The 24524-nt window shown below is 48.9% G+C and overlaps 1 protein-coding gene across 1 annotated transcript in view; it reads left to right on the top strand.

Moving 5' to 3' along the window:
- MYLK (myosin light chain kinase) overlaps window positions 1-24524 on the top strand; it is a 229387-nt gene that overhangs the window by 122618 nt on the left and 82245 nt on the right. Inside the window, exons 10-15 of the mRNA XM_087818186.1 lie at window positions 68-274; window positions 2773-2907; window positions 6137-6289; window positions 17636-17773; window positions 19827-20024; window positions 20721-20970. Coding sequence (XP_087674312.1) covers window positions 68-274; window positions 2773-2907; window positions 6137-6289; window positions 17636-17773; window positions 19827-20024; window positions 20721-20970 — 1081 coding nt within the window. The remainder of the gene's footprint in view (window positions 1-67; window positions 275-2772; window positions 2908-6136; window positions 6290-17635; window positions 17774-19826; window positions 20025-20720; window positions 20971-24524) is intronic.

Below are 24524 nucleotides of genomic sequence, written 5' to 3'. Positions count from 1 at the left end.
GCAGCCTTCCATCCCCCAAGCACAGTGTGCTCGCTGGGAACCTCACAGCCTCCACCTGGCCCTGTAGTTTCAGGGATCCCGAAGCCCCAAGTGACCTGGTTTCTGGACCGTGCCCCCGTGAGGAGACGAGAAGGCGCCATTGAGATTTATGAGGACGGCGGGTCCCATTACCTCTGCCTGCTGAGAGCCCGGGTGAGGGACAGTGGGAGCTACAGCTGCACCGCCTCCAACATCCGGGGCCAGGTGTCCTGTGACTGGACTCTCCTGGTGAAAAGTGAGTACATTCCTCTGGTCACCCGGGGTTCTTGAGGGGGAGACTTCATATACTGCCCAAGGTCATCTCCCACACGCCTCACCTAGGGTGTACAACCCCACAGAAACAGTGTCCCCACACACATGCCAAGGCCAGAGTCATTGCCCCAGGACAGTGGTTCCTGACCAGGAGTTCATCAGAACCACCTCAAAATAAACTTGCTCAGGCCCCACAACCAGCCCTGCTGAGAGCTGCTGTTTTTAGGTTCCTCAGCTGTCTGAGTAGCACCGTGACTCACTTTTGTAACCACAGGGAACCAAGCGTTCACTAAATATAAGCATTTAAAGTAATGTGAGATGTTGTGGGATCCCACATCTTTTGTGTTTATTGTAATATCTGTTTATAAAAGTAATGCATGTTCACTGTGGCGAATTTAAACAATACATGATCCTATGATGCAAATAAACGATATTTTAATGTTTTTAAAACAACATCGACACTGCTGTTTGTATACTGCTTTCTATTCTAGTTTGCTCAAGTTACAATAGTATCTTTCTATACTATTTCTTTCTATATTATTTAGTATCATTTGAAAACATAATTTTTAATGGCCTCGTAATGTTTCATAGAATAATGTACCTAGTTTAGTCATGGTCTTATTGTTGAGTATTGAGATTGTTTCCATTTTTTTCACTCTTGCAACAAACTGTGATAATGCTTTTACCCATCTATCTTCCTATAAAATTTTCCCCTTTCTCTTTTTTTCTATCACTGCAGAAATACTGTCTGTTTGCCTTAGGGAGACTTCTCTTTCCATGCTTTCCCTTTCCACAAAGATTGCAGCCAGCAATGACTTATTCTCCCGCCATTATCTCGCCCCCTCCCTTTATCTAGAGGCCTCTTTCTTTTCCCTGCAGGCACATGGTCCTCCCTGTGCTGAAAAGGAAAGAAAAATATTCCTTCCGCTCGACTGCCTCTTTAGCTCCTACTGTATCTCTCCACTCTCTCTCATCCTTGGGCTTGCTGCCAGGTGTAGGTAGTCTCTATGCCCAGCTTCTATTTGATTGTAACAGCTAACGCTCCACCTGAAAAGCCTGCTCAGTGTGCCAGGGTTGCTGATAATGTTTTACTTCCGTTGCTCCATTTAGTTATCTCAACAATCTTACAAACTCATTATAGTGACACCCAATACTGAGTTCTAGGGAGGTTAGGGACTTATCCAAGGTCACATGCTTGTAAAGAAAGCCTACTTCTAACCCACATTGGTCTGACATGGGAGCCCATATTACTTTCAATGGCTCACAAAGGCATTTTTCTAATGAGAGAATTTGAAACTGATGGGGGGAAAAGTGGAGGTGGTGCCTCCCCACAGCTCTTGGGTAGCCCTGTTCATCCCTTCCTCAGGGCCGTCATCAGACGCCCATCACTCTGACTGCCTACTCTCCCCTTAGGGGAGCTGGTCTAGTGCAGGAAATGTGGGTGTAGAGTCAGAGAGCTGGGCAGCTTCACCATTGGACTTAACTATGGGAAATTATTAACTTCACCTGTAAAATTAGCCAAGGTAGCAAACTCAGGGCTTGTCATGGTCACATCTGGAAGAGGACCTGGCACACAGTAAGCCCTCAATATTAGTTTTTGTCCTTAAGCCCCTGCAATGCAATAATATGGCATGCTTCTCGTCACTGTATTGAACAGCTTATCTTGAAAGCACAGATGAGATACCTTCTAATCATCACGTCCAGTTACGTTTTCTCAGCTCTCAGTGGCCTTGACATTTCTGCAAAGTGTTCTGGTCATTGTAGAAGAGATGATCTACTCCTATTGCTCTTAATTAAGATCCTCAAACTACAAAGTGCTCCCCAGTTCACCAATGCACAAGCCTTCTTGGAAGCTCAGCTGGGTGGTCCTCAACTGGAATGTGCATCAGCATCGTGAGGGAACTTAGTAATGTGTGGTCCCAGGTCCCCAGTGGCTCTGAGCCATTGGCCTGGGGTGGAAAACTAGAACACATAGGAGTCTGTCATCTGATTTAGTCCTAGAGTTGGAAAAAATGATTATAATAACTTAGAATTGAAATGTTCTCACCAGTGAGCTACTCCATGTAAAAAAAGATTCACAGGACTGTGCAGTCACCAATGGGACATAAAGAAGATAAGAGACACTAGAAAGAAGAGTAGGACTAAGAAAGGTGGGAAGGAGGATCTCTGGGGATGCTCCAGGATAGCAGAAGTCGACAAGACAGGAGGTGCCTGAGTCCCAGGGAGAGGAGGCAGGCCCAGGCCCTGAGCACGCCCTGACCTGGGGTGTTCTGTGATGGTGAAAGGCCCTGCCAGTTACTCTGCCTCCAGCTCCAGGTCGCTACACTGGAAGTGTGCCCGCTTCCAAGTGTGAGGCCTCCAAGGAAGCCCTGGGTGCCCCGAGCAGCGAGGCGTCTGCCTGCAGGACTTGGGATGACTAGTCAGTTGCCAGAATGGGCCAGCCGTGATCTGAGATGGCCGATCTATTCTTTGCCCTCGCAGGACTGGCCATGATGGAGGTGGCCCCCTCATTCTCCAGGGTCCTGAAGGACTGCGCCGTTTTTGAGGGCCAGGACTTTGTGCTGCAGTGCTCGGTGCAGGGGACCCCGGTGCCCCAAATCACTTGGCTGCTAAATGGTGAGCCCCCTGTCCCAGTGCCCAACCCCAGTGCCCTGCCCCAGTCCTCCGGCCCCTTTGCCCTGCCTGCATTCCCACTTGGCTTCCCGTTTGTCACTCTGAACCACACACGCATAAGAAGGAAGCACAGGCTGCAGAAAGGGGATGGGACCGAGAGTCTGCTATTGCCTGCAGGGGATACCGGGCAAGTCACTGCTCCTGTCTGAGCCTTGAGCTCCTCGCCACCAGACGGAAATAATGCCGCCTACCTTCCAGGGTGGCGGCTGTGAAATTAAATTAGATCCTTTATATAAAACAGTTAACGAAGTGCCTGGCATATAGGTGCACAAGCAATTTAGTTCCATTTTATATGGCCAGACTCATAATAGGCCCTCAATAAATATTTGTTGAGTCAATAAATGAACAAATACACCAAATTAATGAACCATACTAGAAGTTACTCAAAGGACCTGGTCTTTTATTTAGTGGCAGGTGGTTTTCTGGTTCATAGACTAGTAACTCTTTTTAATGTTATAGTCCTATGGAGACATGCCAACTTTTTGTAAAATTTTTATTTATTGATTTTTTGAGAGAGAGGTGGGGGGGAGAGAGAGAGAGACCGACTTACTGTCCCACTTACTTATGCACTCAGTGGTTGATTCTTGTATGTGCCTTGATCAGGGACAGAATGTGCAACCTTGGTGTATGGGGATGACGCTCTAGCCAACTGAGCTACCTGGCCAGAGCACCAACTTTTTTTGTTTTGTTTTTGCCAAGTAACATCCTTTTTAAAAATTATTATATATTATCATCCTTCTCTTTTTAAAAATTTATGAAATTGAGCAAGGTCTGCTTTGGGGATCAACCTGGGATGGAACAGCTGCCAAGAGTCAGAAGACAAGGGCCTGTGTCCTTCTCTGCCATTGAGTGGTTAGGTGACCTTGGACATCCCACTTTACCTCTCTGGACATCAGCTTCTTTATCCACGAGGAGATGGGCTGGAACAGAAGGTTCAGGGTTTCAGCCAGCTCTCACAACTGATAGAATAGGTTCCTTAAGGGAGCACATAGGTGTGCAAGCACCCATCACCTATGCACCAAATAGTCCCAGCTGTTTCTGCACCATTGATGGGTTTGCTGCCTGTGAACCTTCCTTGTTGGTATAGTTTGTTAGACTTTGATGGAAATTATCTTTAGTCAGTGAGAGAAGGTGATGTGTAGTTTTTCTATGTGTCATCTACTTGGATAGATAAGTGAGAACTGAGGTCTCCCTTCCCTCCACCCTCCTTAAGAACAGAGCTCCTGTTGGATCCCCTGGATAACTGCAAGGAGGCCGCCTCCTTGTGGCTGGAACAGAACATGGACATTAAGGACTAGTGATGGATCTGAGTAAGAGAGTTTCACTTCCATCTGGCTCAGAGTCCAAGCCAGAGGGGCAAGAAACTTCTTCTGTAAAGAGCCAGATAGTATTTTCAGCTTTACGGGCTACATTGTCTCTGTCACAGCTACTCAACTCTGCTGTTGTGGCACAAAAGCAGCCAAAGACAATATATAAACGAATGAGTGTGGTTGTGCTGCAGTAAAACTTTATGAACACTGAAATGTGCATTTCATACAATTTTCACATGTCATGAAATAATTTTCCTTTGATTTATTTTCAACGATTTAAAATATATAAGAACTATTCTTAGCTGTCAGGCTGTACAAAAACAGGCTTCCCGTCAAATTTGGCTCATAAATCGTAGTTTGCTGACCCTGGTCTGTGCCACTCAGGCCTGAAAAGCATCCCCACCTTCTTACTCTTGGTGAATTTTGGCATTTCCGTACTCTTACCACTAGAGGACAATCGTGTTCAAGTTGGGCTCCCTAGGCTGCTAACTGGTCTTAGCCTCCTTAGAGCTGGGAGAATTCTGTGTCTCTGGATTCTGAGTGCCTCTTCTCTGGGGCCACCATTTCATTCCATCTTGTGAGGACAAGATGAGTTATGCTCCAGTAAAAGGAGAGCTCTCAAACAGCTTGTCAGCACATGTTTAGATAGCGGAGCCCTTTGGCGTCAGTCTTGGGATGTACTGGAATTCTCAAGGAAGAGAGGTGTTAGGATGTGATTTTCATGAAAAATAAAAACCAAGAGCAGTGTTCAGCCCTCTCAGTATCAAGATCCTAGCCCTTGCCTTCCTCAGCCCCACTTTTATGCAGTGTCTAGGCCGGGTAGAGCCTCTGCCCTCAGGTCCTGTGCTTGCTCGAGGCTGCCATGAAGACGTGAAGTGTTGTTTCGGAAGAAAACATTGCATTGCAGGGAGAGCGCTTCTTCCTGTACTTTCTCCCTCCCCTACCGCCCACCCCCACTTTTATGAAGTGCAAACCAGGACCCTGTAGCCTAACAAGGGAAGAAACTGACAGTTGCTTCCTATATGGTGAACAGACACATTCCTGCTCTGAGGCCAGAATCTTCAGTAATGAGGTTTTTGGGTGTGTGTTTTTTCCTGAAATGAAAGTTTACATCCTGGAATGACCTGGAAGCCCCAGGAACATACAGCATTAAGGGAACCCCTGAAGTTCACAGCATGTGTTTCTGTCTCCATGCAGGATTTTGTAAAGGGCCTCTTGTGGAAGGGTCTCTGGGAAGAAGGGGCCAAGGTCATTTTTCATCCCCCATATCTATCTTTTTTATGAACCCGAAAATGCACCTTATCAAGTAAAAGGAATGCACCTAGCTGCAGCATTGGGTTGAGATTTTTGGTAAATATCTACAGTGAGATATGGAATCATTGCTTCTGGAGACTTCTAAAAGGAGCCATGAGTCTCCCATTCAGTCTAGCCAAGGTCTGTTCTGCCTGAGACTGGGCCATGGGCTAGATGACCCTGTAAGATTCTTTCCAGGCTCAGAATTCTGTGAAGTCCAAGGGGGGGACTGTTCATTTAAATAGAATGCACAGAGCTATGTCCCCTTCCCTCCCGCATCCTAAATGCCTCCAGAACCTCTCCCCAGGCCCCCCAGCCCCAGTCTCTTTCCTTTCCCTCACACAGTTACTCCTCTCCTTGTTCTCCCTAGCACCTGCCTCTTTCTCCACCTTCAAGGCTCTGCCCAGGTGCTTTGCGGGGAGCGGAGGTACTGATATGTCATTAGCTCTCAGTGGATCTGAGCAACCATGGAAGCATCAGGGTCACAACAGCAGCCATGCTGAGGTCAAGGCTCAGGTCCCTACCTCCAGCGCTCCCTGGCCTGAGCCTTCCTGTGCTTCCCTCCACAGAGCAGCCCATCCAGTATGCTCACTCCACCTGTGAGGCCGGCGTGGCTGAGCTCCACATCCAGGACGCCCTGCCGGAGGACGATGGCACCTATACCTGTCTGGCGGAGAACCCCTTGGGAAAGGTGTCCTGCAGCGCCCAGGTCACTGTCCATGGTAGGAGCCTCTGCAAACACATCTGTTTTGAAAAAAGGGCACTGCACCTGAAAGCAAGCAGGTGGAGGAGATGGCCTCCAGGAGTTCACAGTGACAAGGGTCTCCCAAGGGAAGTGGACATGCAGAGGCCAATCCCCACCCCTTATCTCACCAGGGCTGAGGGAAGAAATGGAAAGGAGGCAAAGACTCCTTTGGCTCGAGCAGCTCCTGATCTGGTAGGACGAAAACTGCACACCGAAAGGTGAACTCAGAGGAATATCCTTATCTCCTTAAAACTTAGGGCTCTCACAAAGGACCCCTCACATGCTGGAGAACACCAGGGACAGAGTGCCAGTATTGAGGCTCCTAAAGGGTCTGCCCCTGCTTCTTCCCACCACCCCAGGCTTGTTTTTATACATCAGCCACCAGCCTGGTGTACAGTAATCTGATTATCAGGGTCATCCATTGATCCCCGCCAAGCGCTTAGTACCAGGAAGTGGCAGGGCAGCTACAGCGCTCACGACAGAGCTGTCTGGTCTGTGGTATCAGAGGTGGTGACAGTGCCCAGGAAAGTGCTTCTCGGGTCCAGAGTGTGCAGGTAAGCCTGACTCCCCACCCTCACCCCTGGCCTGGGCCCCGGCTCCTGTGTGTGACTGAGGCCTGAGTACTTGAACTGGGTGCTCTGTACTCTGCTTTCCCTGCCGACAGCAGGAGGACCATTTCTGCTCGCTCAGTCCTCCCAGGGAGAATGTCCCTGTAACATGAGCAGCCACCTGGAGGTTTGCATGGCCTACCCCAAAGTCTAGCGGTGGCAGAGAGCCAGATGGGGTTCAGTGGGCATGTCGTCTGAGATGCTCCCTCACTAGCTTCAGCCAGTGCCTGCCCGGGGTTGCCAGTGTTAAGATTGGATTAGACAGACCCAGCTGAGCTGATCGTCCAGCTGTAAGAGGGGGACCCCAGATAAAGGATCAGAAGTCCTGTAGCCAACCCTGCCTCCAGGTCTGTGGGAGGAGTGTGTGTGTGGGGGGGTGATGGCCCATCCAAACATGTTTTAAAGCAGAAACAGAGAGGTTCCGGCAAGAACTCTGCCAGACCATTTGGGCTTGCTCTGAGAGCAGCCCTGCGTGAGTGAGAACCCCCTCCGAGTGTGGGGATTTACTGACCTGTGAAGGCCAAGCAGAGGCTCAGATACCATAAATGGTGAAGGAGGCTGAGAGACGCAGCCATATGCTGAGGCCGCTGCGTCAGGGCTGTCTGCACAGGGATTGGGGCAGGCCGAGCCTGGCACAGTGAGACCTCTGGCTCTGTGCCCCAAGGCACTTGGGAGGCTCGAGTCCACCTCCTGTACCCCTCACGACACAAACTGTGGAGTTTTTCTTACTTTATTGGCAGCTCCTTTGGCTCCAGGTCCTCTGAGGGCCGCTTAGGGGGATGGGAGATGACTGCAGTGGAAGCCTTTGCTCCCCACTGTGTGTGCCGCTGTTCTGTCCTCTCCCTTAACTGCCCAGGCCTGGCCTCTCTGCTGCCCTCAGTGTGGCTCTGAGTCATGGTTGGAGCACAGTTGTGGAGCCAACTACCTGGGAGTGAATCCTCCTCCAGCTCTCACCAGCCCTGCAACCCGGGCTGCTGTTCAACCCCCCAGGCCTCACCTTCCTCCTCTGTGAAATGGGGACACTGATAGCCACCCTAGTACTGTGAGGGGGAAATGAATGAATATGCACAATGTCTTCAGAATATAACAATTGCTCAGTAAGTGTGTGCTGTTACAATTGTCCAAAAGGGCCCTGACCTTTAAACAATATAAAAGTTTAAAATGCCAGGTCTAAGGAGCTGTCTTACCCAAGGATCAACTTTGTCACAGTGGGTGGTTGTCAGTCTGTCTGTCTGTTTTGAGTAAAGGGAAGAGAAAGTCAGAGGCTCAGAGAAGGGAGCCTGAACACTAAAGCCATAGTCTCAGGCACCCCATTTTAGGGGCTCTGGCCACAAGAGGGCACCATCCAGCAATGCATCTTCCTCTGGTTGTCTGGGTTCCAGGGCGAGCTGTTTCTGAGGGCTGCTCTGCAGGGTCAGTGGGAGAGGTCAGCCAATAGTTTGCTGAAGACCAGATGTGGGGACTCTTTCTCACCTCTTTAGTCTTTTGCCAAGGTTTTGCAATCATCCAGAAGTTGCTGGCCTAGCACTCTGGCATGATTTCTGCAGCCACTTTTTCTTGCTTTCTCTGCCTCCTCTCCTCTGTATCCCTTCCTCCAAAACTCCAGCTAACTCCCTCTTACATATGTCTGTTCCTCTGGGAGGCCTTCCCTGACCACCCCAGAATGGGTTCTCTTCCCAGCTGTACCTCTCTTATTATCACTGTGCTTATGTACCAGCAGGTCTTTGTTGAGCATTTACTTTGTGCCAGGCTTGTTCTGGGGAAACTTCAGGGAATAGGACAGAGAAGCTCTGCCTTCATGGCATTTACATTCTGATGGGGAGACGGGTAATACTCAATATCCAGTTTAATTAAACACTGACAAGTGCTATTAAGAAAATGAGAATAGAGGAGGGCAGAAGGCTTCCAATTTTAGTTGGGTGATGAAAGAAGTCTCTACAAAGAGTTAACTTTGAGTAGAGTCTTCAGTGAACTGGAGAAAGAATGCCCCAGGCGGGCGGTACAGCACATGCAAAGGCCCTGCGTTGGGAGCACCTTCAGCCTGCCTATTCAAGGAACAGCGAGATGGCCAGTGTGGCTGGAACAAAGTGAGTGGGTGGCTAAGTGGTAGCGGATGAGCTCAGAGATAGAGGCAAGGGTACACCATGCAGGGCATCCAGGAGTAAGGACAGCGCATTTTATTCTGTCAAATTTTACTCTAATGGCTATTTGTCTTCCCCACTAGACTGTAAGCTGCCTCCAGGCAGGGACCACGTTTTATTCACCATTTCAGGTAAAGCAGGACCTGCCATGTGGGCATGTGTCTGTTCAGTGAGTGAATGAAAGAGCAAACTGAGGTGGTGAGTCTCCCTAGCAGTGCAGGGGAAGGGAGCATTCTGTCCACCTCTCTTGCCTGGGGCTCAGTCAGTGCTCACTGGAGGGTGCAGGAAATCCACAAACTAGCTCTCAAGTCCATCAGCAAATATTCCTTCTTTCCTTGCCCCTGCTCAAGGGAAAAAAAAATCCCCAGTCATTAACCAGGCAATGAAAGCCTTCCCTCCTGACCCAGGATGGGGCCTAAATGGTGATTAATCCAAATTCCTGCAGGGCCCAGGAAGATCTGAAGAGAATAAATTTTTTCAGTGCATATGGACTGTGTCATTGGTGGGGGGCGTCCTTGGGCTAGAGTATTTTAATTTATTTCCCTCTGGAGTATCTCTGTCAAGGCTAAAATTCTTAAGTGACTAGATTTATTAACCTACTAATTGCAACCATTTTGACATAGTTTTTCAGCCTAATGGTTTGTTTATTTAACTGAAGGTCTGTTGGGCTTTTTAAAGACTCCAAAGGACATAGAAAAAAATGAAACTTAATAACCATATTTATTAGAGCATTTGTTTTGATTCGAGCTCCTAAACACAAAGGGCACTGGTGAAGTGAAAGCATCAGGAGAAGCCCAGCTTTTCAGATTAGTGGCAGCCACTCTTGTGTGGCAGCCTTGAGCACTGACGGCCTCCGTGGCTGGAAGACACTGGTGGCCACCTCTTCTCTCCTAAATTATGCTCAGGTATTTTGTACACTGTGTGATCTGTCCAGTGGGTGTCAGGGATGGATCCTGCCTACCATGAGTGTAAAAACACTGAAAACTTTAAAAATACTTATGTTAGCTAAATAGAAATTTACTAAAGGAGAAGAAGAAATACCGGTTTTAACTTGTCTTTTTTTTTTTTTTTTTAACACATCTGTCCAGAAATCTTTTAAATTCTAAGAAGGCCAGCCATTAAATGTTAGGTTATTATAAAACCAACATTTCAGTTTTATATAGGTAGACTGCAACAGAATTTGGACACCTGGATCCTTCGTGTCACAGAAGAACTCCCAAGTATATATTTGCACATTTGTGTCCATGTCATAGAACTTGAGCTTCATTTTACTAATTGAAGATTTATTCTGTCTGCTTGTACAGCACACTGTAAGTCACATCTGCCATTTACTGGCTTGGAGTCCTTGGTCAAGAATACCATCCCAAATTAGAGCTCTGTGTTCCCAGTGGCAAAATGCAATCCCTGCTGCGACAGTGTGGGGAGGAGCATGGTTGCCAGGCACTCGTCGAGAGGGAACGTTGGGTGGTTTGGATGGTGCATCTTGCCGTTTGGAGTTTGATGATACTTTTAAGGCAGTAAGAAGGCCGTGGTTGCAATGATGCCAGCTTCCCATCTAGCAACCCTATCATTACTGGTCAGAGATCTTTTTCAGGATGTCATACGTCATTGTTTCCTTTCATTCTCTTCTTTGCACATGTCTCTTCCCATTTGCTTCTTAGGTTCTGGAGAAGTCCATGGTGGGGGGGGGGGAGGAAAGCCAAAAGAGAGCCAGGCTATGGGGGAAAGAATCTCTTTGTGTGCCACAGATGTAGCCGTTGTGTTGATTCTCCAAGTAGATTTGTTGGTTAGGACTTCTGTTGGAAGAGAAGTCTGGTACCTCCCTGGGGATTGCACCTTGCATAGATGTCCTGCAGACGGGAAGGGGCCAGGCTCCTCTTTAGCTGGGTGATGGTGACCTTCCTTTGATGAGTCCTCTGGAGCCAACAGTCCTGGAATTTAGGGAAAGGAGGAGGCTAGTCTTCAATCCCTAGCCCAGGCTGGGTTTTAAGCACCAAATAAAGGAAGAAGGGAGGACTGTGTTTCCAGAACTCCTTTCAGTTGGTGATTTACTGAATTTTCATAGCATAACAGTGTGTGGAGTAAATCAGATTTGCTGTTGAAATAGTATTTTGCATTCTAATGATGAAGCAAAACAGCCCAGATTTCAAAGCTTAAGGAAAACCCTTTGGAGATCTGAGAAAAAGGCAATCACTTTCCCTTCCCCTAACTTCCCAAGAGGTCTGTGTCCTCCTGCCTGAGGAGTGTTGGGAGAGGGGGTGTTAGGAAGTAGGGGAGGGGAATGCCACATCCATTTTCATTTGGTGATCACCTCTGAATCCAGCGTGCTCTTAGGTTGTGATGGGCAGAGGCTGGGACTTAGGAAATGGCCGTGACAGCAATAGGTGGAGGCCTTTGTAGGGAAGATTCCTGAGGAGCTCTTTAGAGGGTAGTGTTTCTTACCAGTATGCTGTCTGTTTTATATTTCTGTGTCATCTGTTTAAACACTTTAAATGTAACATTCCATAATTTTTTGTTTGAATCCAAAACAAGTTTTAAGTGAGCTGGAAGACTGCAGTGGGCCATTTTCAAGGAAAACTCTTAAACTATTCGCGTGTGAACATGTGCATTTAATGCAAATTCAGATCCATAAGCTTATCCATAAACATGGGGCTTCAGAGAGCCTCAGGCTGGCTAGTAAAAGTTGACAAGTGAAGAAAACACATTAAGGAGAAATTCAGAACTGTTTTTCCTGCGAGAGCCATAGAAAGAAAAGGAAGGACTCCGAGAGAAGGACAGGAGAATTATGTAGTGTAGAGGACGACGCTGAGACCACAGCCAGGCACCGGTACACAGGCCCGAGGGGCTCCTAATTTCAAGCCCGAGAGAAATTAAAGGCCTTGTCCATGTTTCTGGGCTTGAGGAACGGGTTATATAGATTACTGTGTGAGAATTAGTGAGAAAGGTCAGTTGTACCTGTTGTGTGGGTATTTCACTCTTTCTCCAAACAAGAGCTTTTCAAAATAAAATATCAGGTTAATACCAATTCATGTGAGTCTTTTAAACTAAAACTACTATTAATTCATGTTTTTAATGAGGAACATTGCTTTGACAGAAAAATCTAATCAATTGAAAAACTGGTTTGTTTTGTCTCATCCCCACAACAGCTCTACTTTCCCTTTTTGAATTAAGTCCACTTTACAGATGAGGAAAACTGACACTGGGAGGTTACGTCAGCTGCTGACAACCCATCCCCCGCGCATTCCTCTCTCTTCTCCCCTTTCTCGTCTCTCCTCTCTCTCTCCTTCCCTCTCTCCTACTGTTCCCCTTTCTCAAGTCCTGTTGACAACTTTCGTCTATATGGCATCACTTTTACTTGTCAGTAAACTGCTTATAAGTATTCTTAATCTTAGCTCTTATCTTCCCCATTGGAAGACAGGCCTGGTCCTTTCCCTGCCTCTCAGATGGACAGTGCACCAAGAGCTGGCAGTGACGGAGCCGGTCAGTGGGGGAATGGAGAGGCATTGGCCACTGACCAAGTACCAGAGCAATAGATGGAGTCACGTTAAAGCTTTTATCCTAGGCCAGTAACCAAGGAGGCTCAGCCCTTCCTGGACCTCAGAGGAAACGCCGTCTCTGGCCTTGGTCTCAGCAGGGCAGCAGGAAGCACAGCTGTGGGAAAACCTGGGGTGTATTTAGTCTGGTCCCATTTAAGCTGGGCAGCAAGTCTGTCACTGGGTCCCAGGCACCCCTCCCTTGCTCTTTGAGTGCCACAGCCAATGCCTGCCACCTCCCCAAATGAGCTCAGGTTCCCTGAGGCTCAATTGCCACTGGGGGGCCCACTTCAGACCCTGGCCTTCCTACCCCTCAAACTGGGATGGTGACAGATGACAGCTAAAGCACAACCCCAGAAGGGCACATCTCTAGGGTAATCAGGGACTCTGGGCATGCGTACAATGACAGGAAGCTCCTTGTGAAATCTAGGTAGCCAGCCTTTGTTTTCAGGGCAGTGGAGGGAGAGAGCCCAGACCGAGACCCTGCTGATCATATCAGCTCTGGGGTCTTAGGACAAGCCAGCGTCCTTCTCTGAGCCTCAGCTCCCTCCACTGTGAAATGGGGACACAATCTCCCCCACTTCAGAGGCAGTTAAGGATAACACCCAGCAGAGTCACGACATCCTTCAGAATCACAGAGTGCTGAACTTTGTAAGCAACTGTTACAGTGTTATCTCAGTGATAGATGTCAGCACCCTTTCAGGTCTCTGCCTGAGGAAAAGTGATGTCCTGGGTTGGGGACTTTTCTCGTAGTTATTGTCAGTTTGAGTTTGCCCGACCAAAAAGGTCAGTTGGGTTATAAGAGGCACAAAACATTTAATGTTGTCCTTATTACCTGCCAGATATTGTTCCCGCTGTTTTCCATGTTATTTCTGTCAATTGTCTAAAAACCCAGCAGAATTTATCCTGAATGACACTGATGATGTATACAGTATACTCATAATATAGCATTCTCATTAGTGATTGATGATAACTGTATTATCAGCAATTTGGAGGAGAGAATACTGAGGCTTGGGTTGGGGCACTTCCTTCAGCTCACACAGGTAGAGCTGTGAGTTCAGGGCACTGGTGTCCACCTGTCTTCCTTTATCCATATCCACCCAAGAGTGAGCATAAGCTGACGCATGGTCTGTAGGCCACAGATGAGCCAAGGTCATCTGTTTGGCTTTGGAATTAGTTGAATTACACACATGTTGCCCTTTTCACCTGGCTTGCCCCTGCTGTGCTTTAGTGTTCCTCCCTTGTCAGGATCTAGGATATGGGTCCGCAGATAATACCCTTGTCCTCATGAAGGGTTCACCTTGGGCACCACTGGAGGAGGCTGGTTCCCTGGGAAGAGACCATCTCCAGAATACCTTGGTCTTGCTGTCAGGAGGCCTGGCTGTGACCTCTAGGACTGCCCCTAACTATAACAGGCTTTGCGACCTCAGGCAAGACGTCACCGGATCAGGTCCTGGTTGCTCCATCAGTAAAGCAGGTGGTGGGGTTTGACTGGGGTGTCAGGATTCTATTAGGGCTGCTTTTCTGGGGTCACCTAAAGGAAGCTGCTTGCCCCCAAATGGAGATGCTCACTGGCTCCTTCATCCCAGTGCAGGATGTGTTTGTAGGGAGGGTGGATTGGTTTTCTCACCCTGTGGAGACTTTGAAGCGCTTGGATACTGAGATGACTCTGCCATGCACAGGCCTAGATTCAGTCACTGCAGTCCCACGTGACCCCAGATGCAGGCCTGAGGACAGGTCCATTCTGCACATTTACTCCCAGTCGTGTCCCTCTTTCCTCCATTCTTGCTGTGGCACCTGGGGGAAGAAAGAGCAGGGTCAGAGGTCATGGGTGACACTGGAGCTAACTGCCTGCCCTAGGGTCAGTTCCCACAAAATCAGTCACTCTTATCTCTCTCCTGGAGGGAGTGCAGTGAAAGTTTGTTCTCAATTTACTTTAGATTTATCTCATGATATTTTAAAGCCAGAGTTTATATTCCTAAACAGTATTTGCCTCAGGTGGCATAAAAGTGAGTCTGTAATCCTTGGGTGAGGGCCAGTCTCCAGTGGTTCTGCTCCTGCTGATAAACCCACCAGGAAACTGAGCCTACGTGGATGGGGGTGAGTCAGCTCCCACCAGCCTCACACAGGTGGTATCTGTGACGGTGAGTGGTCTACAGAGTGCTTTCATATGTTACCTCTGACACCCCAAAGTCCTGTGATGATGCCATTACTACTGTTATGTACAGACGGGGATGTTGAGTTTCAGAAAGAGGCAGTGGTTTGCCTGAGGCCAGGACCCAGCCTCAGATCCGAGATTTCCAGTGGCTTTCAGAGAGCCAGTGAGCTGCCGTGTGGGGGGAGCAGTGCCCAGACTGCCTCTCAGGAGAGAAAGGCACAGATAGGCTTCTAGTCCCCATTGGCCGAGGCCCCTGGGGTATCAAAGCCCCAGATCAGGACACTGGGCATTGGGAAGACTCCAGGGAGGTTGGGGGTCAGAGAGGAGCCACCCCAGCTCAAAGGAGAGGGAGCTGGAGTTTTAGATGTTCCCGCAGCACCAAGGAACAAGAGCGTCCCTATCTGCACGGAGTTCTGTGAGGCTGGGGACTCTGGCAGAGACAGCAGAGAGGCGGGAACGGGGAGGGCTCTGGACAGGCGAAAACATTCTGTCCTCAGGCCTCTCAGTCTGTGCATGACAGGAAATTCCTTAACTCTCCCGAGGCAGCCTGCTTTCCTGGCCACCGCAGCCCAGTCAGAGAAATGAGATCTCTGCATTTCCAATGCCGGGCCCCGGCCCGCGCCCGGGCCTTCTGCCAAGGCTGCCCGGTGCCCCTCCGTCAAGGGCAGCAATGCCCCGGCTGGGGCAGAGGAGCGGGGGCCTGAGAGCCCGCCCCTGGTCGTGGGCTATGAGGGTACCCTGTCTCGGCTGCCCTGACACTTCAGCTCCGTGCCCTTCACACCACGCCTGACGGGGGGGTAGTTTTTCCTCCAGCCTGCCAGGCCTTCCCAGGTTCTCCCGTCTTCATTCCCAGAGGCTGTGCTGGGAGAGCTCTGTAGTGGGCTATATTTTGCTTTCAGTGCCAACAGAAAAAAATTCAATGGCAAATATGGTGTTAGTCCTTTCTCAGGTATGTAAAGCACCCTGTAAATGTATCCCCACAGCTACAAGCTTCCAGGAGAAGACCTGGTATCTGTGGCCCTGTGCCAATAAGAACCCAAAATACTAGAGTCCTTTCCCCCTAAGCTTAGATTTTAAGTTAGAGATAGCATAGCCTTCTCTGATCCTACCCCTGCTCCCACCAAAAGGCAAAAATAAAAAAACCAACAGAAAGAATTCGAAAGTCAGAGCCACCTGGCTCGCAGGACAAGGGCAAGATCAGAGACTGGGCAGCTGTGAGCTCATTTTGCACCAGGGCTGGCCTGTGTGGGGAAAAGACTCCACAGCCCCTTCGCTGCCCTTCCCCTTTGGCCCGTATATGAGGCAGGTCAAAGCTCAGCTTGGGGAGGGCTCCAAGAATAATGGAAACCTATTTGTTAATCGGTCTCCCCAGAAAACTGAATGGGGGTGAGTGGGCCAGCCCTAAACCCAAAGAGTTGTTCTAGTTTATGTCTTTGACAAGCTGGTGCGCTCCCTCCCTCTCACACAGAGAGAGAGAAAGAGAGGCCTCCTCCCACCTCCCACCCCCGGTTTTTACTGAGGCAGTATTGATGTACAATAAACTGCATATATTTACAGTGCTTAATTTGAAAGCTTTACCACAATTTTAAGAAATGAACATCTCCATCACCCCCAAATGCTTCCTCATGCCCCTTTACAGACCATCCCCCCATCCACTGCCCCAGGCAACCACTGATCTGCTTTTTGTCATTATATTTTACATTTCCTAGTGTTTTATATAAATGGAATCATCCAGTATGTGCTCTTTCTTTGTCCAGTTCCCTTTATTCAATGTAATGTTTGTGAGGTTTGTTTCTGTCGTAGTGCTGGTGTCATCATTAATCCATCCCTTTTGCTGAGTAGGAGTCCACTGTGTGGCTAAATCAGTCTGTCTGTTCATTCACTTGGTGATAGGTTGTTTTCAGTTTAGGGCTATTAGGAATAAAGCTGCTATGAATGTAGTGGACCGGTCTTTGAATAGATATATGCTTTCATTTCTCTTGTATAAATACCCAAGAGTAGAATCACTGGATCACATGGTAAATGTGTGTTTAACTTTTTAAGAAACTGCCAAACTGCTTTCAAAAGGGTGTGCACCATTTTACACTCCCACAGCAGTGTGAGAGCTCCTGTTGCTCCATGTCCTCACCACACCAGTGCATAGGATGCTTGGCCTTTTCAATTTCAGTCATTCTAATGCTGGTCATGTCTTTGGCTCTTGGGAGCTTAAAATCTCACGACATGGCAATGGATCATCACACAGTCATAGAGAACAATGAGGAAGCTCTTCAGTTCTGTTTTATGATAGACGTCAAGATACGTTGTTAAGTGAAAAAGCAAGATGCCGGTCATTGTGTGTACTGTGCTATCATTTTTTTAAGAGGAGAAAATAAAAGAGTGTGCCTATTTGCTTATATGCATTATACACATAGATTAGCTCTGGCAAGAAACTGAAAACTGGCTGGGGAGAGAGAGAGACACTTCATGGCTGGAGGACAGGGGTGAAAGGGAAATATTGCACGTACTCTTTAGTACCTTGTGAATTTTGTGCCATGTTTAAAAAGTAAATAAATTGAAGAAAGAAAAAATCTCATAAAATACCAAGTATTGACTCCCTCCCACCCCCTCGAAGTTCTCCTGAGGAGCCAGAACCTGGATTGGGCATGGCCCTGCAGAGCCTCATCCTTTCCCTACTGTCTGGCAAGAGCACTGCCATATCGGGCAGAGAAGGAGGCCCACCTTGTTCCCAGTGACCTCCAAGGCCCCCCCAAACTCCTCATCTCTTCGTGGTCAGTCTCTGGTGGGAGCCAGAACCTGACAGTCCTGTGCCGAGGGGTCTGTGTTTGTCTAATGAATGAATGAATGAATGAATATTCATCACACGTTCTGTTGTCTGCCACACAGAAAGGAAGAGTGACGGGAAGAGTGAGTACCTCCTGCCCACGGTCCCTGGCAAGCCCGCCGCACCCCGTTTCCTGCAGGGCCTCTCTGATCTCAAAGTCATGGATGGAAGCCAGGTCACCATGACAGTCCAGGTGTCAGGTGTGTCTCTGTGTCTCCTTCTCGGGGTGTAAGTGAATGTGGGCATGGGTGCAACATGGGCATCGCTCCCACTCAGGTCATTGGTCCATCAGGAAACCGGCATGGGACTGTCAGTCAGTGCGCCCAATGAAGGAGACCCTCTTTTTTCTTTCTCTGGGCAGGATTTTCTGGATTTCAAGTTAAGTGATCCAGGGGAAGAAGATGGCCACAGCTAGAGGTTTGAGGGATTGATGTGAAAACATAGTGTGGCCAGTGTAGCTGGAAGATTTTGAACACTGGTACTAAACCAGGTGATGTGAGAACTTCCCAACTCCTGGAAGATGTTCTCAAGTTGCTCTATTCAAATATTAGGTGAGAAGAAGGAACAGAGGTTCTTGCAAAAGAGGGACTGGATTATTAGCAGCCCAGTGTGAGCTGTCACAGCCCTTGCTGGAGGCGAGCAGGAGAAGCCTGGGGAGACCAGATCCCCCTTCACTGTATAAATGGTTGCTGGCCACTGGCTCAGTCCCCTTGATACCCTGGAGGTCACTCTCTTGGGCTGTTATTTTTTATCATAACACACAGAAGTGCCAGAAAAATGAGTATTTTTATATAAAAGGATTTTATTTGTATGTGTCATTCATTTTTTATTACAGTTTACATTCAGTATCATTTTGTGTTAGTTTCAGGTGTCAACACAGTAGTGAGACAATCATACACTTTACAATCATACACTTTACAACCATACACTTTCCAATCATATTCTGGGTACAATATTTCCAGTACCCACCTAGCCCTATAGTTATTACAATATTATTGACTATATTTCCTATGCTGTACTTTACATCCTTGTGACTATTTTATAATTACGAATCTGTATTTCTTACTCCCTTTACCTGTCTCACCCAGCCCCCCAACCTCTCTCCCATCTGGTAACTATCAGTCTGTTCTCTGTGTCTATGAATCTGTTTCTACTTTATTTGTTTATTTTGTTCTTTAGGTTCTGCATATAAGTGAAATCATATGGTATTTGTCTTTCTCTGTCTGACTTATTTCACTTAGTCCTCCTGGGTTTTTAGTTCCTCTTGAACTGCAGAAGCAATAAAGATGGGCTGCGAGAGGCCCCCTGGGCTCACCATGTTAGAGCTCCCTGCTCCTGCCGGCTGGAGGCAGTCCTGGGACAGCCCCCGTGGAAGGTTGAGTCCCCTCCCCTGTCTGCACTCCTTGAGTTGACAGAAATCAGTGGCGCTGTGCACGCAGCCTTCAGACACGTGCTAGCCAACCCCTCGGAGACAGATGTGGTCCCCTGTCCTTCCTCCAGAGCCCAACACCTCCGAGGCCACCTCCTGCAGCCTCGCTCCTCTCAAGCAGAGCAGAGCAGCTCAGCTCTTACCACAGAGGAAACCCCCAGACGGCCATTGTTTTATGTCCCAAGAAATTGCTAGAAACCACCCAGGAAAGTGGACTAGTAAAATCTGAAAATGCTGGCCTTCATGAGCCCTGTTTAGAAATCCCGTACGAGCTGGCGCTCATCTTTCCCCTCAGACAGCACTTGTAGGGTGACAACAGGAAATGCAGCGGAGCATCCCTCCTGGTGAAGATGACAACAGAGTTGCCATAAAGCCACGCTGGACGCCACAGTGAGGGTCAGCCCAGAGCGACAAACTGGGGCACTTCACACCCAGCCGCCCAGCTGCCACTCAGGCAGCTTGAATTCTGATTTAAAAACCATTCTTCCTGGGTTTCCTTTTTCATCTGTGAAATCATAGTTTTTCATTTCTGGGTTCTTCTTCATTGCCCCAAATCTGTTGTGAAATAATTATAAGAGCGAGCATTGAATACTTCTTTATGCCAGGTGCTGTGCTAACCTGCTGTTCTAGTGAGCTGTGATGGGGGCCGTGCGAACTCGCATCATCTTCCCAAGAAGCCTAGGAGCTGGATGCAGTTAGAGTACTTGCTGGACGCTGAGGCATAGTTTAGTATTTACTACAGTGACCCAGCACTATGTGCAGAGTTGTCACACGGCCCAGGAAAGCACCTCCCTGACCAGACCCCCAACCTTCCTCCCATTCAGGGAACCCACCCCCTGAGGTCATCTGGCTTCACAATGGGAACGAGATCCAGGAGTCCGAGGACTTCCACTTCGAACAGAGAGGCACTCGGCACAGCCTCTGCATCCAGGAGGTGTTCCCGGAGGACACGGGCACTTACACCTGTGAAGCCTGGAACAGCGCTGGAGAGGTTCGCACCCAGGCTGTGCTCACGGTGCAAGGTGAGGCTGATCAGCCGCCCGGCACGGTTGGGAGGGGTGCTGCCAGGGTCTCTCCAAAAGTAATCGGGAGGTGAGGAAACCACGTGAACCTACTTTGTTCCCACCATGAACCCGGTGCTGTCCTGGTCCTATCCCAGCCCCAGAGACCAGCTCCTCACCCTGCGTCTCCAGGTCTGACTGAGTAGGGCCGCTGTTCCCTACCTTCTGAAGTCCTGCCCTCTCTGGGTTTCTGGTGACAGCTGCACAGAGTGCTGGGAGGGACATTTCATAATACATGTAACCATTTGGCAGGGTTCCCTTTTGACATGAGTTTTGGGCTTATCAGAGTCCTTGCCTACAGAGAGCCTCCATTTAAGAGAAGAGACAAGTTCAGTGCACATACAGCAAGTGGCAACTCTTAATCATCACATCTAATGTAGATCGTTGGTGCCCGGCCAAGTGCCCCTGTACATTCTGGGCTACCTCTCCTTGCTCTGGATATACAGTTCTTGTGAATATTATCCTCTGAGAATGTAACCACAACAGATTTGCCACAAGAAGAGTATGCTATAACTGTATATCCAATAAAAGTGATTTCTGAACAAGCTGTAATTTGGGTAACATGCTGTCTTCCGACCTTCACCACCATGGAGAGTCAAGTGGATACTCTCTGCTGAAAGGCCTCCCTCTCTAACTCAGCCCTTTGCCAACTTCCAGAGCCCCAGGATGGCACCCAGCCCTGGTTCATCAGCAAGCCTCGCTCGGTGACAGCCTCCCTGGGCCAGAGTGTCCTCATCTCCTGTGCCATAGCAGGTGACCCCTTCCCCACCGTGCACTGGCTCCGAGATGGCAGAGCCCTCTCCAAAGACACTGGCCACTTTGAGGTGCTGCAGAATGAGGACGTGTTCACCTTGGTTCTGAAGAATGTGCAACCCTGGCACGCCGGCCAGTATGAAATCCTGCTCAAGTGAGTCTGCACGTCCCGCCCCCGAATTCCTACCTCCCGTCAAAGTTCCCACCTGGGGCTGGGAAGCCAGAGGAAGCACAAAATAGTGTGGGACTAGGCTTCAGGGTAAAGAGAGCACAGATGTGGCGCTGCTCACAAGCTTTCGTTTCTCCTCTTCAGTAGAGCAGACGCTCACGGAGAACCTTCCCTTCTGACTCGGTTCTCCAGAGCCCTCTGTCTTACTACACCCCGTGTCTGTTCCCTGTTATTTGGTACATGGAGATTATGAAGGAGGGAAGTGTGGATCAAAATGGGAAAAACAGCAGGTAGAGGGAGTGTATTAGTTATCTCTTGCTGTATAACAAATTACCCCAATACTTAGCATCTTAAAACAATAATTATCTCACAGTTTCTATGATTCAGGAATTTGCAACAGCTTAGCTAGGTGATTTTTGGCTCTGGGTTTTACATGAGGTTGCATTGAAGATGCCAGGAGAGACTGCAGTCTCTGAAGGCTTGACTGAGGCTGGAGAATTCACTTCCAAGAGGGCTCACACACAGGGCTGTTGGCAGGAGGCCTCACCTCCTTGCCATGTGGACCTCACCATATGGCTGCTCGCGTGTCTTCATGACATGGCAGCTGGCTTCCCCAGAGCTAGTGATCCCAGAGAGAGACGAGCTGGAATCTGCAGTGTCTTTTATGGTCTCCCCTTAGAAGTCTCACACCATTACTTCTGCCATGTTTTATATCAATTAGACGTGAGTCATTAAGTACAGTCCACACTCAAGGGGAGGAGAATTGAGTTCCGCCTCTGGAGAGAGAATTGAAGAAGTCATAGATATTTTCAAACCACTGCAGGGAAGTTAACTATTCCCATTCCTTTTTCTTCCCTTTCAAGGTCTTTCTAGGTTACATGGGAAGGTAAGCTCCATGAGGACACACTGCCATGTTCCCAGTGCCTAGACCATGTCTAGCCCATAGTCAGCGTGTGGTAGCTATTTGTAAAATGAATGTGATCCAAAAATGCTATTTTAAAAATGCTCTAACTCAAAATTCCATGCCAAGCCTGGGTTGGTGAAGACAGAATGCCAGCCCCTAGGGTTGGTGTGAGCACTGAAGAAGAGCACTTGTCTGCACCTTGACTCTGCAAATAGGTTGTGCCACATCACAAAGATAGTTGGACCTGCCCTGGCTCAGGTGCTTGGCCACTTTGTAAGGGGGCTTGCTCTCCTGGATGAATCATTTCCCTATACTGAGCTCATCATGTTTAAGACACTGAGCTGTAGACAGGCTCAGTAGCCACATGCCACGGCTACTGCCACGATAGAGCATTGTTCCTGCAATAATCACAAAACCTGGTATGTGTTCCCTCCACTTGGGTCCTTTCTGGGCATGTGCTTTATACTTGTATCAGTCGGCTTGTGCTGCCTAACAAACCACCCCAATACTTAGTGGCTTTGAAAAGTAGCCATTATTATTTCTTAGGAATGTATGGATCTGCTGGGAAGTTCTGCTAGGCTGGGCAGGTCTCAACAAGTCTCAGCTGAGCTAATGACACATCTGTGGTCAGCTGATAAGCTGGTTGTGGGGTGGCCAGTCATCCTGCTGCTATCAGTGTATGTTCAGAAGCCACCAGTGGCCTTTGCCTTGTGCCTGAACCAGCTATTCTCAGGAAGGCAAATCTCCCTCCAAAATAGGAAAAGATACACTTTTCTTCTCTCCAAGGCCAGTACAAGTCATGGAAACATCGTATGTGAGAATAGAGCTTGTCTGTATGGAAGGGGTAGTGCTTTGAGGCAATCACTCATATCAATCAACCAGACATCCTGAAAGAGATGAGCTTTGGGGGGCATTTTGAGGAAAACAGGCTGAGGCCTGTTGAAGGCCTGCTGGATAGGCTGAGCAAGACAGGGTAGGGAAGGGCAAAGCACGGGCTGTGGGAAGGCGGCCAGGCCAGCGTGGAGGGTTGCATCAGGAGGTCGGCAGGCAGACTGTCTGGGCCCAGCTGGGGACAGTCATAAAACTTAGGCCGTCCCAGTTGGAAGGGACTTCAGAAGTTATCTAGCTGCCTCCTCATTTAATAATGGGGGAAACTGAGGTCTCAGGGTCATGGACTTGCTCATGGCCACCCAAAGGCCAGTAGCAGAGCCCAGATTAGAATCCTAATCTCTGTCTTGAAATCAGATGCTCTTTCATTCCTTGTTTCTCCCAAGTGCGCTGGGACCTTGGGGAACCTGGGAAATCACACTAGAGTCCTCACCCCACAGCCCTTGCCCCTTTTCGCTCCCCAAAGTCCAGTCTTTCCATTCCTCTGGGAGGCTGGTGCCCTGGCCTTGGCTTTGTCCCCAGCGGGGAAGGAGCAAGTCAGTGGAAAGTTCTCCCAAGGAATGTGTGCCAGGCCTGCCAGGGGCCTCGCTCCCCTCTTGCTTTTCTCATCCTGACAGAAATCAGACCGAGACCCAGGGCAGAATGCCTTTCAAGGAGGAGGGCTGGGTGACTGGGAGGAAGCGGGGGTGGGAGGGCTGCGTGGTTTCTGCCTCCCCTTGCTTTCCTAGCTCTTCTGTCTGAACTAAAAGGGGAAGTGTCAAAAAGTTAGCTCCAAATTCCATCTGAAAAAGTTGCTTCCCAGGAACTTAAATCTTTAAGCTAATTTTGCATATAAAAATCCATTCAGAGGTGGGTGATTTAGAGTGGGACAGGCTCCAAGGCTTTGTACCCAAGGAGTAGGCTTCTTATTCAAGGGTTGGGAGGTGGGGGCACAAAGGGCTCTGTTAGTTTATAAAAGGTGCAGGGTGATAGCCCCATATCCTCTGGGGCAGCACCTGGGCTGGGCACAGGGCAGGGGCCCCAAAGGTTCTTCCAGCTGGTTAGATTATCTGGTGTGGGTCCCAGGCAACAGGCCTCTCTGACCTTCGCAGGCTTTGAATGAACCATGATTTGCCTTAAAGGCCTTGCAGAGATTTAAGTTTATAGCTGCAGAAATAGTGACCCCCAGACCACCCTGAGGGATGGTTCACTTGTGAGCTAACCATGGAGTCCCAAGTTCTTGACCTCCCAGCTGCCCATCACACTGCCCTGGGGGTTCAGGGTGAGGCCCCGGAGTGGGTTGAGCAGCAGGCCACCTGTGGTCCCCTCCTCGAAGACAGGGAATTAAAAACAACAGAAGCCCTTACCTGTGTCCCCCACAAGGAGATAGAGCTTAGTCCAGCTCAGGAGTCAGGGCGCCCCACTGTTTAAAGCTTCTGAGGAGCTTGGCTGGGGTAAAGCGGGGCCATCTGGTCAGTGTCTGCTCCTGGTTTTTGCATCTGGGCTGCGTTCTCCTTGTGACAGGAGGAAACTCAGTTAAGAAGATGTTGAAAAGGACTCGCAGGAAAACATGGCCTTTGAGCATCCTGTCCTCCTGCTTCACACCAGCCCTGAGCACCACACCCTGTGCCTGAAAGAAAAGTGGGAAAAGAATAGCCTAATTCTGGCCAGCAGCCTGGCAGAAGTGGGTGCCAGGGGCTGGGCATCCCCCCCCTAAGTTACTTCCCATGGTTATTCTACAAACTGACCCAAGTTCCATAGCTTTCTG

Source organism: Miniopterus natalensis, chromosome 6 (genome assembly GCF_054644295.1).
Source record: "Miniopterus natalensis isolate mMinNat1 chromosome 6, mMinNat1.hap1, whole genome shotgun sequence".
Lineage (NCBI taxonomy): Eukaryota > Metazoa > Chordata > Mammalia > Chiroptera > Miniopteridae > Miniopterus > Miniopterus natalensis.
Note: the sequence above shows the minus strand (reverse complement) of the source record. Positions and strands in the feature narration are given on the sequence as shown.